Raw genomic sequence first — 14262 nt, 5'->3', positions numbered from 1 at the left:
AAAATATGTACACAAACAATATGCAAGCTGAAGGATGTTTATTTATATTTGCAAGAGATGCACTTCAGTCAACTTCAAAGGAAAACTAGTGTGGAATGTCTACTCAATGAAATGTTCTATACATTAATAACCAAATAAATTGAAAATTTACACATTTTCCCTGAAAAAAATCCCTACTGCAAAAACAGATTCAAACATGCTGTTTTCTTTGAAATCTGATAACTGAAATGTTTTATACTTTAACATCCAAATAAATTGAAAATTTACACATTTTCTGTGAAAACATCCCTTTCAAATATGGTGTTTTCTTTGAAATCTGATAACTGGCTTGCATGCTGTTTATGGTCTAAATGCAGATCTAACAGCTTTTGTAACACAAGGGCTTATGTAGTGTAGACATAAGGCTTGTCTATAGGACTTTCAACTCATGTCGTACCAGTCAACTCACCCCATCATGTATTTCTATACAACAAAATAGCTATTGCTTATCTTTATTACTATGAAAAACATCTTTAGAACTGAATGTGTCAATCATGAACAAGTACTATGAATAAAAGAATAAAACAGAGTACTGGTGCGTGGTCAGTCCAATGGGTCAAATACTGAAATTGTTACCAGTTTTAATAAATTTCAAACATGAATTCTGTTGTGTCCTTCTCTTTTCTGTTATCTTTAAATTTTATTTTCATAGAATGTAATATTGTAACAAGTCCAAATAACCTAAAACTCAAGTTCTTTTTAAAAAAAATGGGGTGGGTATTAATAAATATATGATAAATATTAATCATAAAGTTCCTTCTTAAAATATATTAAATTCTTGTCTTTTCTTAAATTTGACCTAGTTACTTACTTTTTCACTGACTTACAGCTTCTTTTAACAATCATTTGTAGATTTTTTTATAAATTTCTGTACAAACAGAATTTTTGCACATGTTTTTCTATGGTATGTATGTCCTGGTGACCTGGTTTTCAAAAAAAAAAAAAAACTCTGAAGAAGGTAATGATGCATTCCGTAAAGTTTGGTTCAATTCTGTATTTTCAGTGATGGCCACTGTTACAGCTGAACACTAACAACCTAAATTCACTTCATCATTTGATTTCAGCCAAATATAAGAAGAGGGATTGCTGGGATGCATGGAATATTCAATATACAAGGCCATACAATATTTGGAAAAAATGTACAAAAACTGGATAAAGGTTGATACAAACAACATGAAAAGAACAGTTTTCTCAGATGGTGAATAGAGTTGACTGACATACGAGAAAGTGAGATGATTTTCTACGGCTGGTACAAAAACAACGACAAGACGCCGTTGCTTACCTCCCTGATCATCTAAGTCGACAAGAGTTTTTATCGCTAACTCTTTACTCTGTGCGTTGCGGCACAAACAAGATCAATATATACAATTAAACAATGACATTTTTTTTTCAAGTAAATGCAACGCACTTAACAAAATGTCACATAGCATATCTTTCAAGAGTCTGCAATTTGCATCATTTACACTTTTCAACTATTTTCTTTTTTGAAATGATCTTTTTACAAAAGCAGTAAAATTATGTCAATATTCAAATTCAATTTTATGCATTAGATCAAAGTGTACTTTGTGTTGCAATTATAACTAACACAGATAGCATAAGAGGCTGAGATTTCAAAAATAAACTGGTCCCTTTCCCAAATATCTAAATTCAGAATAATTTTCCAAAAACTTTTCTGAGACACACGAAATTTTAGCAATATATATATCAGACATTTTATAAGACATTTATAACCTTACATACACAGGTAATGTACACATCACATATTATTCTAAAATCTCAACCTCTCTGTTTTTAACCTTTATCCTGCTAAATTTCTAAAACGGACTGGTCAATCTGGGCAGTACCGCTTATTATTCAAAGGGTTGTTGACTGTAAATTTATTGACTGAATAGCGAACAGTGCAGACCATGATCAGCCTGCACGTCCGTGCAGGCTGATCTTGGTCTGCACAGGTCGCAATGGCAAAATCACTTGCAGACAGCAGGCTAAAGGTTAAGATTTCTAGCATGTTTTTACTTTAAATGGAAAATAAGAAATGTGTATTGATTCAAACAATTGTTGTCATTTGCACCATGTTCAATTAGACAAACCCTGTAAACCTGTCTTCCTCACATGGTTATTAGGGTAATATATTGCCTTGTAGCTGTAGAACCATAATGAAACTGTTGAACATGGAGAACATAGAGATCATGTCTACCCAACTTTCTATCAAATTTTAAAAAAAATTAACAGTCACAATGCAGAGGCTATCTGCGAATGTGACTTGATGTCAGTATTGTACTGGTTAATGTTTATCAATAGTGATATTGCTTTTGCGGTTTGGACACCTAAAACCAATTTATGGAAAATTGAGGAGTGCAAGGTAAATCCTTACGGACAATATTTAATGGTTGTCTTTCTGTAATTTGTGAAGATGACCATTACCATTTGCTTTTGGGAATTTTAGCAATATTTTGGTCAAAACTTAGAAATAAAATTCAGTTGTCCACCAATATCAATAACAACTGCATAACATTGTCCGACAGACACCTGTTTCTCTACAATAATTTGTATTTTTGGTGACTTTCCTTATTAATTTTGCAGTACTTTTTGCTTTTAAAGAACAATTTTAACACAATTTTCTTATGTGTCTCAAATTTGGGGAAAAGGTATTTCACTTAGGAATATGACCCAATAATGATGTCAACCTTCAATTTCTTGACAGTAGCATTCAGGCTACTAAGTTCTCTCTAAGTAACTGTCTCCATACGTAACTGTCAACCACATGAAAAAGAGGTGAAGAACTGAAGACCTTTGGTCAATGCTTGATATTATCCATGCCTAGAACTTCCAGTTTAATGATCTTATTTCTCCATAACAGTAGCTCAAGCAGGGTGATTTAGTATGTCATGCAAAACTGCCAACAGTTTGCTACTAAAACATGCATACTGTTAAGACACTGCACACCAAAAAATGCAGCTAGTGCTTCTGTTAACAACAAACTCCTGTTTAATAAACTTTTACTTGTATTAAAGTTCATCTAATGCATTACGCAATAAGGATATCTTATTTAAGATGTCAAGATTTCAGCAGGATCAGTTTTATTCACTAAATCAAGAGTCCTTGTATGCACAGTGTGCAAGTTTTATTTGTCTTTAATTATGTTATTCCTAGGAAAATGTCTCCTAACAGAATCAAGAAACAATGTTTTTGCCTCTCTGATTTCTCTAGAAACAAAAGGTATTAAACCAGCAGTCTCATCTTTCTCCTAATCAGTGCTGAATCATTGATTTTTCTGCAATTAATTCCAATCTGTCCACAAAATACTGCTCTCTTAATGAGGTGCCCTTTCATTAAAGGTAATGTGTCTACAAAAGACTAGCAATTATTTAGCAACTTGCAAATTAACGGTCTTTCTGCCTGTATGGATCATAGATGTAAGTCTGTTACAGTCTACTGTCTTACACCATATTAAGTTTGATCAAGATCGATCTTTCCATGAACCATGAACCAATCAACATTTAAGTCATGATCTAACGTGACCATTTCAATACTGCTGGTAATCTTGTTTCATAAAAACTTTGTTGGACAAAATATTTTGCAGTACAAGTTGATAATGTAATTTGTTGCCTTGAATGCCTGTATCTACCTATGTTAAACACCATTCATTTTTAAATGTGTATGTTCTTGATCTGTGGGTGACTCAGTGATGTAGGCCACAATGGATGCATCTCAGGTGTCTTAACGCTTTCAGCAATTTTACTTTTCTCTGACCTGGTATTTTTTTGTTGTTTATTATATGAGAACTTTATCCTAGAGAGTTGTCAATCTGACAGAAGTTGAAATTTTACTATGGTTTCAATTTTTTCAAAATAAGAAGAATTCAGTATGCTACATACCTCTTCACACAGGGTCATCATTCGCCGGGTACTCTCCAACGACTGAAATAAAAAGACAAAACCTTTTATATGTTTAACTTCATAAAACTATAAAAACAGTGTCATTTAACCGATGTGATTGAACACAATTTAGGAGACGGCATCTAAGAAATGTTGGTGGTCAAAATGTCAGAAACGTCCTTTCACACAGCAATTAACAGAACATTTAATGAAAGAAATAGACTGTGCAAAGCCGCTTGGACCTGCAACATAGAAGAGCAACTTTTTCAGTCAGCAACTTTAATCATTGTTTGTGGAACCAAGTTTAGATCTGAAACTGTCATACCCTTTGAAAACCCCTTAATGGTCCTGAACAGCATCACAGTAACTGCTCTGGTATGGGGATGATTCTGGTAAGAAAATGCTAAAATTGGCAACATTATACACAATAATATTATTTTCAACCAGGCCTTTTCCAAAAATGTTAGCAAAAGTATATTATTTTCTTGACTGTAATTAAGTCTTTGAAGGAGAGGTCAAAAAAATTCACGTTTACTGCATTTAACTTTTTTCCAGTATTGTCTATTAATTGTAGCTAAAAAGCTAAATTAAGGGTAATTCTGGGCTATTTTCCAAGCAAAGTAAAGCTTTATATGGCTTATGACCAGTAATGGATGCAGCTTAAAGGCATATTAGACTTAAATTTTATATTTGAAAACATGAACAAATACCACATATAGTTTATCAACAAGTTTATACGTATTAACAGTAAGTACTATGCATTCTAACACGATCCGATTCATTTTCCTATTAAACAAAAAAGGCTGAAAACAGTGAATTATTATACAACAATTCACTGTTCTGACGTCAAAATTATTACATCATAGCGTCAAACGGCATAGCGGCGCGCTGGAAAAGAAACCGATTGAAAACGGGCAAATATTTAATTTATGCTGTCAAGGATGTACTTTATAATCCTTGTTAACGTGTTAGAATCGAAATAATGTATCTCATTTAGTGATTTGCTCTTGAATAAACCCCTGTGAAAAAGGTTCATGAACTTCATGAACAAATTCATGAAATAGTTCATGAATAAATATTCATGAGAAGCAAAAGTTATGTTTCATGAATTTCGATATTCATGAACTTATTCATGAATTAAAAATAATACATGAACAAGTTCATGAATATTGAAATTCATGAAACATAAATTTTGATTCTCATGAATTTATTCATGAACTATTTTTATAAAAAAAGAAAAGAAAAAGTTAATGAAGTTATTCATGAACAAATTCATGAACTAGTCAAGGAAACCTGTAGGAGTGTAACACTATGAAACATGAGAGATCTGCATGTAATGGAATTCTTTTAACAATTTGGGTAGAGCTTGATACAAGAAAAAATCCTGTAGGTCAAAGTGTTGTTCAGTTAGCCTGGCCAGAGACTGTGTTTCTTTTAGTCTCTGCTGAGTCACTGTGACAATGACATTTTCCACCCTAGACAAATGACATGTTGAGTAAAACAGTAAACTAGAGTGGGATTGGGAGCATAATAAGAAGTAAACAATTGCTGTATAAAATACAAAACATTAAGTTAAACAATGTATAATTTACTTTAATCTCAAGATTGAAATTCAGACACTAGCTTTGCTCAGGGTCGTGAAAACTTGTGACATTTTAAAAGGATTTTATTTTTTTTAAATGAACGATTTATGACAACACCATAATTACTTATTTGATTTTCAGTACACTCATACTCCTTTTAAACCATTCCTAACTGTAGTATGATAATTATTTCCTTCTTATTTGCTGCACAAACTTCTAAAAAATTGCTGAACCACATGTGCAAAAAAATTCCCAGCATGCAACAAAATAATGGAAACTGATCATGTGACATTGTGAATTTAATGTTCATGAACATTCATGAAAAGTTCATGAACTTATTCATTTATTGTAAAAGGTAATAAACCTAAGTTTTATGTTTAATGAATGAACAGTTCAGAAACTCACAATTGGCTTCAAGAACTGGTTACACTGAACTAGAAAAAGGTTTTGAATTTTAGTACTTTTAATGAACCTGTGTTCATGAACAATTTTGGTTCTTAGTCTTAGTCTAGACCAACAGTAACTGTTCAGGAACTGGTAAAGTTCTATAAGTTCTTGAACTTTTGCAGTTTTTGAACCAATGTTCAAGAACCATCATTGTTCTAGAATCACAGTGTAAGAACTGTTATGCTGGTTCAAGAACAGTTCTTTAAGTTCTTCAGAAGTTCTTGAATGTTCAAGAACTTAATAGGGAATCGATCTTACCGATTTTCGTCGCGAAGCGACGAAAATCGGGATCGAATCCCACTACGGTAACATACGAGGGTATCCAAACAACACATACTATCCAAATAAAAAAATATGGAGTTCCGGTTTAGACCATGGGCGTGCGACGACCCCGATGAAATTCGGGATATCACGGTCTTCGTTAATGCTAATAAGCGTCCGTCAGATCAGTAGGCGAAACGCAATATCCGCACAATAAGATGTCTGCGACCCGAAAGAATATTCAAAGTAAGCTGTTAATTTTGTTGCGTCAGAAGCTAATCAGCCGGTAACGTGACTACACTGATATAATTTGTGATACAAACATGCTTTACCAGTATTCAATACTGAGTAGCATTTTTAAACGGCGACATTTTGAACATTTTTATATTTAGAGTGAGAGTGGATACACTGGCGCCGACATTTTGAAAATTTGAGGAAACAAAAACATTCTCCAACGAGTTCTTCAGCTCGGGGAATGAGAGAATAGATTCACCTTTGTGTCGCTTTTCAGATCGTATTTTAATTCCTTTCCGGTACTTTAGTTTCTTTGAACTTCTCTTTTACTAAGCCTATATCCTGAATTTTTAAAATTAAGAAATCCGTGATTTTACTTGCAGGCATGACTGATTAATGGAATTATTTTACTTTTATATAGAATATGGACGGCACTCCAGTACAGCATGTGCATGGTTGGACCTGTTGACATTTTTAGAAACGTGAGTAACTAACTTTCCATTGTATAGTAAGAATGTAAACAAACACCCCATAAAAAGCGTAGAAATTCCTTATTTTTTACATTTTTATTTATTCATCAATTTGAAATGGGCCTTTCAGATTATTATTTCTTAAGGCTCACTGCATGTATACACAGTAATTAAGTTGAGCTTATGATTCTGCCGATAAGCTGTGCTCGGCCTAAATACAGGGAATCGAATCGGCTTATAGAAAAAATATAGGTTTTAAACAGACTGGTAAACATTGCCCAATCCGGCTTTCGACATAAAAACTAACATTTTTTGAAAAATAGTAAAGATATTTCTTTCAAACTTGGTTCATCTGTTCATATGACACAAATTAAAATAAAAATAACTTGGTTGCCTTCAGTTTTGGTAGAATTATTTCCCCTTTTCAGATTTTTATGACGCATAATTTTTGAAGTCCAAAAAATTATGTGTTAATGCATTACATTATGCTATTGGCATTTGTTTTGTATATTCCGCACTCATTTGACACCGTGCAAATTGTCAACAGTCGGGATAGCGTTGATAAGCGCAACTTGGTGCAGACATGCAATTCGGCTCGATCTTTGGAATATATGTAATACTGTTTACATGTCGTACTGATACAACCACATTTTAAAATAAATTCGTATTGATACGTCCACATTTTAAAATTAAGTCATATCTGATCCCTAACAAGTTAGTAATTACAAAAATACAGCCCTTATCTGGAGTTCTGAAGCATGCTCAATTAGTTGGTCAGAATTATGAAGGAATTGAATTCAAACTGTTCCATAAATGCAAGAATTTAAGAGTTAGTCAACCATAATCATGCAGAAGATGTAATTACTTTCACAAATCACAGGGCTCAAATTTTGGACTCGCTAAATGCAAGTCAATTTCATGGAATGCAAGTTAAGATAAAAATTTCACACAATTTATTTTGCAAATACAAATAATAGTCAAAATTGTTGCGGTTTTTGTTAATGTTTGTATAGATTCGCTTTCATTTCAGGATAACAGAAAACACAACATCTTTTTTGGTTCTAAAGCCATTTTTTGTTGAATGGATTACTGATTATAAAGAAATGTAGAGGTCTATCTTATAATTAAATCTAGAACGCAGGCTATCTTACTAATTCGTACATGTATACAGTTTTATCGCATAGTGCAGCAATTTTCCTTTGATCTTTGCAGCATGTTATACATAGTAACACACATTATTACTACAAAACTGTGCTGATATCTTACAAAACTGTTGCGATATATATCAACACGGAAATCTCTATGGAGTTTCATAAGAAAAAGTGTTCCGATATATATCAGCACAGTAAAACTGTTCCGATATATATCGGAACACTTTTTCTCTATTGAGGTCCTATCAAGGGAGTATAATTTTTTCCTTTTAAAGAAAAGATGATTTTAGCTCCAATTTACAGTTCACAGAGAAAGAATTGTCACAAACACCTACATTTATAAAGTAAAAGAATAAATAAACTAGAATATTTCAAAAACTTGATAGTTATTGCCAAATTCAGAAATACATGAAATATATGAAATTCTGAGATTTCTCAAATGTTTCTTTTTCTTTGATTTTTTTTACAAACAAAACAACAAGTTTTACAATATGTCTGGCCAATGAAATGCAAAGATTTAAAACCAATGCAGAAATTTGTTGGGTACTTTTATCTGGGGAACACATTTTCTAAAACAGAAGTTTTAGTGTTTCAGTCAGCGAGGCGCAGAAAGGGAATCAAAATAGTAAAAATAATAATAAATAAATTTAAATGAAAATAATATATAAATTTTAATGATAAACTATGCGATAAAACAGTTATAATATGTAGTGCTCGTGTGTTACCAGGATATATCAGAGCTAGTGGTACATCTCGTTATTTTTCTCTTCACATATCTGTCTCGGCCTACCGGCCTCGACGATATGTGCAGAGAAAAATACCTCGATGTACCCCTAGCATTGATATATCCTGGTAACACACTCTCACACATACTATAACTATTACGAATCGCTGTTTATAATATTAGGTACGAAAATTTGCCTTGCCGTAGTTTCAGCCAGTAGTTAAGTTACGCCATCAATGATGTGTTCCGAATTACTTTGAAGGTCATTTTGAGTTATAACGCACAAAATTGTATGCCAAAGAAAACTGTGCAAACGATATTGATGTTCTAGCATGATTTTTTAGGATATTCTAACATTCTTAATTGAAAGTCTAAATTTGCAAGTAGATTTCAGATTTAGCAACAAGAAAAAAAAAGCTACATGCTAAAATTTGCAGTACGTTGGTCAAAAAAGTTAAATTTGAGCTCAGCAAAATGCAAACTGAAGCCGCTCACATTACTTTTTAATCCGATGCATTCAGTTCCTGTTCTCCTAGGAATCCCCAGTCGAGCATGTCCCAAACAATATGATGAAGTATTTTGAGGGTATGAGCTAGACCAGTTGTTTTATGGTTCAAAATTCAGCTTTAAGTTCAGGCATGTGAAATTGGTGTCAGGCTTGGAAAATTTTCTATCTGGTAGCCAGCATGGGTTAGTTGAAATCTGAATTTTGTACACTGCAAACATACTCAAATACGTTTAAAGTTATATGTTTATGAATAATGACCGTCAGATACCAATAAACAATTGTTACGTGAATTGTAGCATTTTGTCGGCTCCTGTGTTCATACTAAACTGAGGAAGGCATAACAGATTCTTCTAGCTGCTTTACCAGTCTGTTTTTGCCTTTTAATGATACCGAGCAAAGTGAAGGTCATAGACCACCAAGTCAAAAAGGTACCTGGAATTCACTGGGTTAAAGTAATGTTTGGCTGTTCTGGCTGGTCAGTCGTGTAAACAAACCTACTCATACAGTGACTTTTCTTTTTTCAAAACTGAAATTTTTAACCGCATTTACTTCATTTCATTATACATTTTGACAAAATTTGCTACTGTTTTATTTTCAATAAAAAAAGTTTTATTTAACAAATTTCTCCCGCCATGCCATTGGCAATGATATAATTGGGGTCATGTTATTGGCATGAAAATTGAAAAACTGCGAAAAGGTATCATAGCCCTTAGACCTTTGAAATTTCAAAACAGCTGGTTGTCCATGTTTTCTTAATTTGCTCACTTTTCACTATTTTCAGGCATCTTGGTCTATTATACAGAGTATTGTTGTACTGCTCCAAAGTGCTTGTTGACAGACTGAAACCACTTGCTTGCGGCTCATAAGGTATTTCTATCTTTCTGTTTCTTTATTATATAGTTTCAGCTGTGGGAAGCAGTTTCAATCATTCAAAAAGCATGATATATTGTATACAAATTAGTATTTGTGTGAATAGATTTTTGCGATTGAGTCAGTGCATAGAATCAAATACCAAGGAACATTAGGCTTAAAAAAAAAATGTCTGTTTCCTGTATCCTGACCTTCCATAAATTTTTGGCCCGACCCTAAATGGATGGTCCGTCCGCCTTTGTCTTTGAGAACATTTTTTTCAACTTTTTGACAAAAAGTTGCAAAACTGCACTTTTTATGCTTTAAACATGGACAGTGATGTTATAAATCAACTTACTGATGCTGTAGAGGCATAACCCCCCTATTTGTATTCATGTTTTGACACAAAAATAATTTCCTAAAAGTCTCCCTAAAAATAATTTTAAAAAATCCAAAGAAAGTTTTTCTGACCTACCTACCCTAATTTTTTTTAGCATGTTACTGGAAACAAATTTTTTTTAGACCTTAGTAAAGACTCCATTTCAATTTCTTGATGATAAAGCATTTCTGGACAAAACCATAAAATTTAATACATGTATGCAAATTTAAACAATTATTAGCTCGATCACCTGTCACAGGGTGACAACATGAGTTGATGTCCGTCATGTGCCAACAATTTGTAAAAAATCTTCTTCAGAACCACTGGGCAGATTTACACCAAACTTCACAGAATGATCATGGGATGGTCCTCTTTCAAAATTACCCAAAGAATTTAATTCCATATAGAACTCACCGAAAAGAAAAACTTTGAAAATGATTTCTTGTCAGAAATTGTTAGCCGGCAGGGCTTTTCATCCTTATATGACAGAGGCCTATATTCGGCCACATATTGCATTTTTTTCCCAACATCCCAAAATGCAAGGTAACATTTCTCAAAAATCACATCAACAAAATAATGGTTTAATTTTATTTACATTTTAGTGTTACCGGAGGAAGCGGTTCTCAGATATTGATTATTTAGCTCACCTGTCACAAAGTGACAAGGTGAGCTTTTGTGATAGAGCGGCGTCCGTCGTCCGTCCGTGCGTAGGTAAACTTTTGCTTGTGACCACTCTATAGGTCACATCCCGTATGAAAAAATTAGGCGGAATCAGACCTGAATTAAAGCGTATTAAGGGCGTAATCCTGCTAAAATGGATATTCAAAGGCGGACTATAGGCGGACATGGATTATTCTAAAAATTACGCCTAACAGGAAGGTGGAATTTTTCTTAAATTCTGGTTAATGCTTTTCAGAAAAAGGTGCATTCTCACTAGGTGGAATTTTCAGATAAAATAAGGGGAAAATTTGAACTTAGAAAAAATGGCTTTACTAAGATAAGGCGGAATTTTGGAAGTGGGTAATTGTATATCAATTAATTTGAAATAGGATCACTGTAAGGGTCCAGTGAGTTTATTACATACAGATGTTGTGACTCCTGTTTAGAGAGTTTAAGCACTTTCTGAAGGCATTTATACATGGGATGTTGTTAGTTAAGTAGACTTAAGACTAAGGAGTATATTATATATTTATGGTAATTAATTTACTTCTGTAAACCTTTAGAAATAGCAAATTAAGGTGTAGAGGATTTCATGAACATCTTTTCTATTTTAACCAAATCACTATCTGTTAATTACTTACATTTCAGAAGTACATGTATAATGCATAGCATTTACAAGGTAGCAAACAATTTAAATAAGATTTCAAGTCTAAGTTAGTATTTATTTGTTATTATCTTAGTATCATAATTATTGCCATAATTATAGACATTTTATCACAATAGTTTGGCACTGGCACCAAACATTAATGATAATTTCAGTAATAATCAGTAGTTCATGACATGTCCATGCTAGTTTAGTGAAGGTTTAATAACTTTTAAATTTTTCAAGAAATGTTCATGATATTGTGCATTTGCTTCAGTAATTTTGTTATTAAGCCACAGCTGATTATTTGTAAAATTGAAGCTGTCTTATTAATAAATTGTATTTGGCAAAGCAAAATGAATCTAGTGAAATGTGAAAAGGGTATTTTTTTTATGTTTTACATAAGGCGGATTTTATTCCAGTCAAGCTTTTCTGGGTATTTTTTTCCCGCCTAAGCAGAGAATATCCTTAGACGGAATTTTTTCCTGCTTAAATATTTTTACGCCAATTTAGGCGGTTTCCGCCTTACTAACAGGAAAAAATTTGCATATTTCGAGCCCTATTCTCCCTAAGATCGATATTACGCTTAATAGCAACATAAGAAGGAAACCGCCTTATTTTTCTGAGCGGTTTCCGCCTAAAGTATGGGCGTACTTTTTCGTACGGGATTTTTCATGGGATCTTTATGAAAGTTGGTTGGGGTCTCTTTTTATCAATTTACAATATTTGATTTCTGTTTTACAGGTTCACTTCTTTAGAGCAGGCAGCTACAAAATGGAAGGTCAACAAATCCAGTATACTTGAAAAGCCAGAAAGAAACACCAGAAAATATAAAAAGACAGAAGAACAAGGGAACTTTAATAAAAAAAAAAACTTTTAAGGATAGGAATTCAGGATTTACTTAGAAACTAAATTTATTTTGAGAACAGCAGTGTTTGACTAAGCTCTGTTACTTTAAAAGATAATGTATTATCACATTGGTTTTGTTATTGTCGAGCCCGCTTGCGGAAGCGAAGACATAGTTGTCCAAATGTCTATTCGGTGTATGTGCGTCCAGATTTGTTTGTCCGGACCATAATTTGGACATGCATGGAGCAATCTTGTTATACGCCCGTTTGAAAAACGGGACGTATTATGGGAACGCCCCTGGCAGGCGGGAGAGCGGGCGGCGTCCACAGACCTTGTCCGGAGCATATCTTCTACATGCATGGAGGGATTTTGATGAAACTTGGCACAGTTGTTCACCATCATGAGACGAAGTGTCATGCGCAAGAACCAGGTCCCTAGGTCTAAGGTCAAGGTCACACTTAGAGGTTAAAGGTCAAATTCAAGAATTACTGTCTGGAGCATATCTTCTTCATGCATGGAGGGATTTTGATGAAAGTTGGCACAATTGTTCATCATCATGAGACGGAGTGTCATGCGCAAAAACAGGTCACTAGGTCTAAGGTCAAGGTCACACTTAGAGGCCAAAGGATACAAGACTGAAAAATTCAAGAATGACTTTGTCCGGAGTATATCTTCTTCATGCATGGAAGGATTTTGATGTAGTTTGGCACAATTGTTCACCATAATGAGAGGGAGTGTCATGCGCAAGAACCAGGTCCCTAGGTCTAAGGTCAAGGTCACACTTAGAGGTCAAAGGATACAAGAATGAAAACTTTGTCCGGAGCATATCTTCTTCATGCATGAAAGAACTTTGATGTAGCTTGGCACAATTGTTCACCATCATGAGGCGGAGTGTCATGCGCAAGAACCAGGTCCCTAGGGGTAAGGTCAAGGTCACACTTAGAGGTCAAGGATATAAGAATGAAAACTTTGTCTGGAGCATTTCTTCTTCATGCATTGAGGGATTTTGATACAACTTGGCATAGTTGTTCACCATCATGAGACGGAGTGTCGTGCGCAGGAACCAGGTCCCTAGGTCTAAGGTCAAGGTCACACTTAGAGGCCAAAGGTCAGATACAAGAATGACTTTGTCCGGAGCATTCTACTTCATGCATGGAGGGATTTTGATGTAACTTGGCACAATTGTACACCATCTTGAGACGGGAGTGTCATGCACTGGTCCCTTCTTTTGAATTACTTCCCTTTGCTGTTACTATAAATAGCTTATATTGTAACTTTTTCATTACAAGTCGTAGGGAAAAATCGAGACCACTTTTCTGTAGTACAACATGCATGTTACATCCAATTCTGAGGTGTATTTTGAGCTATCTCTACCTGGTAAGGATTTTTGTGTGGACTTGTAATTTTTTGGAAGGTTTTTTTTTTTTTTTCCTTATTAACTTCCCTTAGTTGTTACTATAAATAACTTACATTGTAACTTTTTTATAATTGACTGTAGGGAAAAACCAAGACCACTTTTCTGTGGTACATCATTGATGTTACTTTCAAATTTTGGGTGTATTTTAAGGTATCTTAACCTGGTAATGA

General features: G+C 33.9%; 1 protein-coding gene and 1 long non-coding RNA gene across 10 annotated transcripts in view; one reads left to right on the top strand and one right to left on the bottom strand.

Annotated features, from left to right (window-relative positions):
• The window catches only part of LOC123544878 (synaptosomal-associated protein 25-like), a 102758-nt gene that overhangs the window by 38014 nt on the left and 50482 nt on the right, over positions 1 to 14262 (bottom strand). For all 9 annotated transcript variants that reach the window (XM_053541023.1, XM_053541010.1, XM_053540998.1 and 6 more), the window contains one exon: positions 3918 to 3959. In XM_053541023.1, the coding sequence (XP_053396998.1) occupies positions 3918 to 3959 (42 nt within the window). The remainder of the gene's footprint in view (positions 1 to 3917; positions 3960 to 14262) is intronic.
• LOC128556325 (uncharacterized) lies at positions 6767 to 12803 on the top strand. Its single transcript, XR_008370576.1, has 3 exons — positions 6767 to 6924; positions 10077 to 10162; positions 12571 to 12803. It is a non-coding gene; the product is annotated as an uncharacterized LOC128556325 (long non-coding RNA).

This window comes from Mercenaria mercenaria, chromosome 1, assembly GCF_021730395.1.
Source record: "Mercenaria mercenaria strain notata chromosome 1, MADL_Memer_1, whole genome shotgun sequence".
In the NCBI taxonomy this organism is placed as follows: Eukaryota; Metazoa; Mollusca; class Bivalvia; order Venerida; family Veneridae; genus Mercenaria; species Mercenaria mercenaria.
Note: the sequence above shows the minus strand (reverse complement) of the source record. Positions and strands in the feature narration are given on the sequence as shown.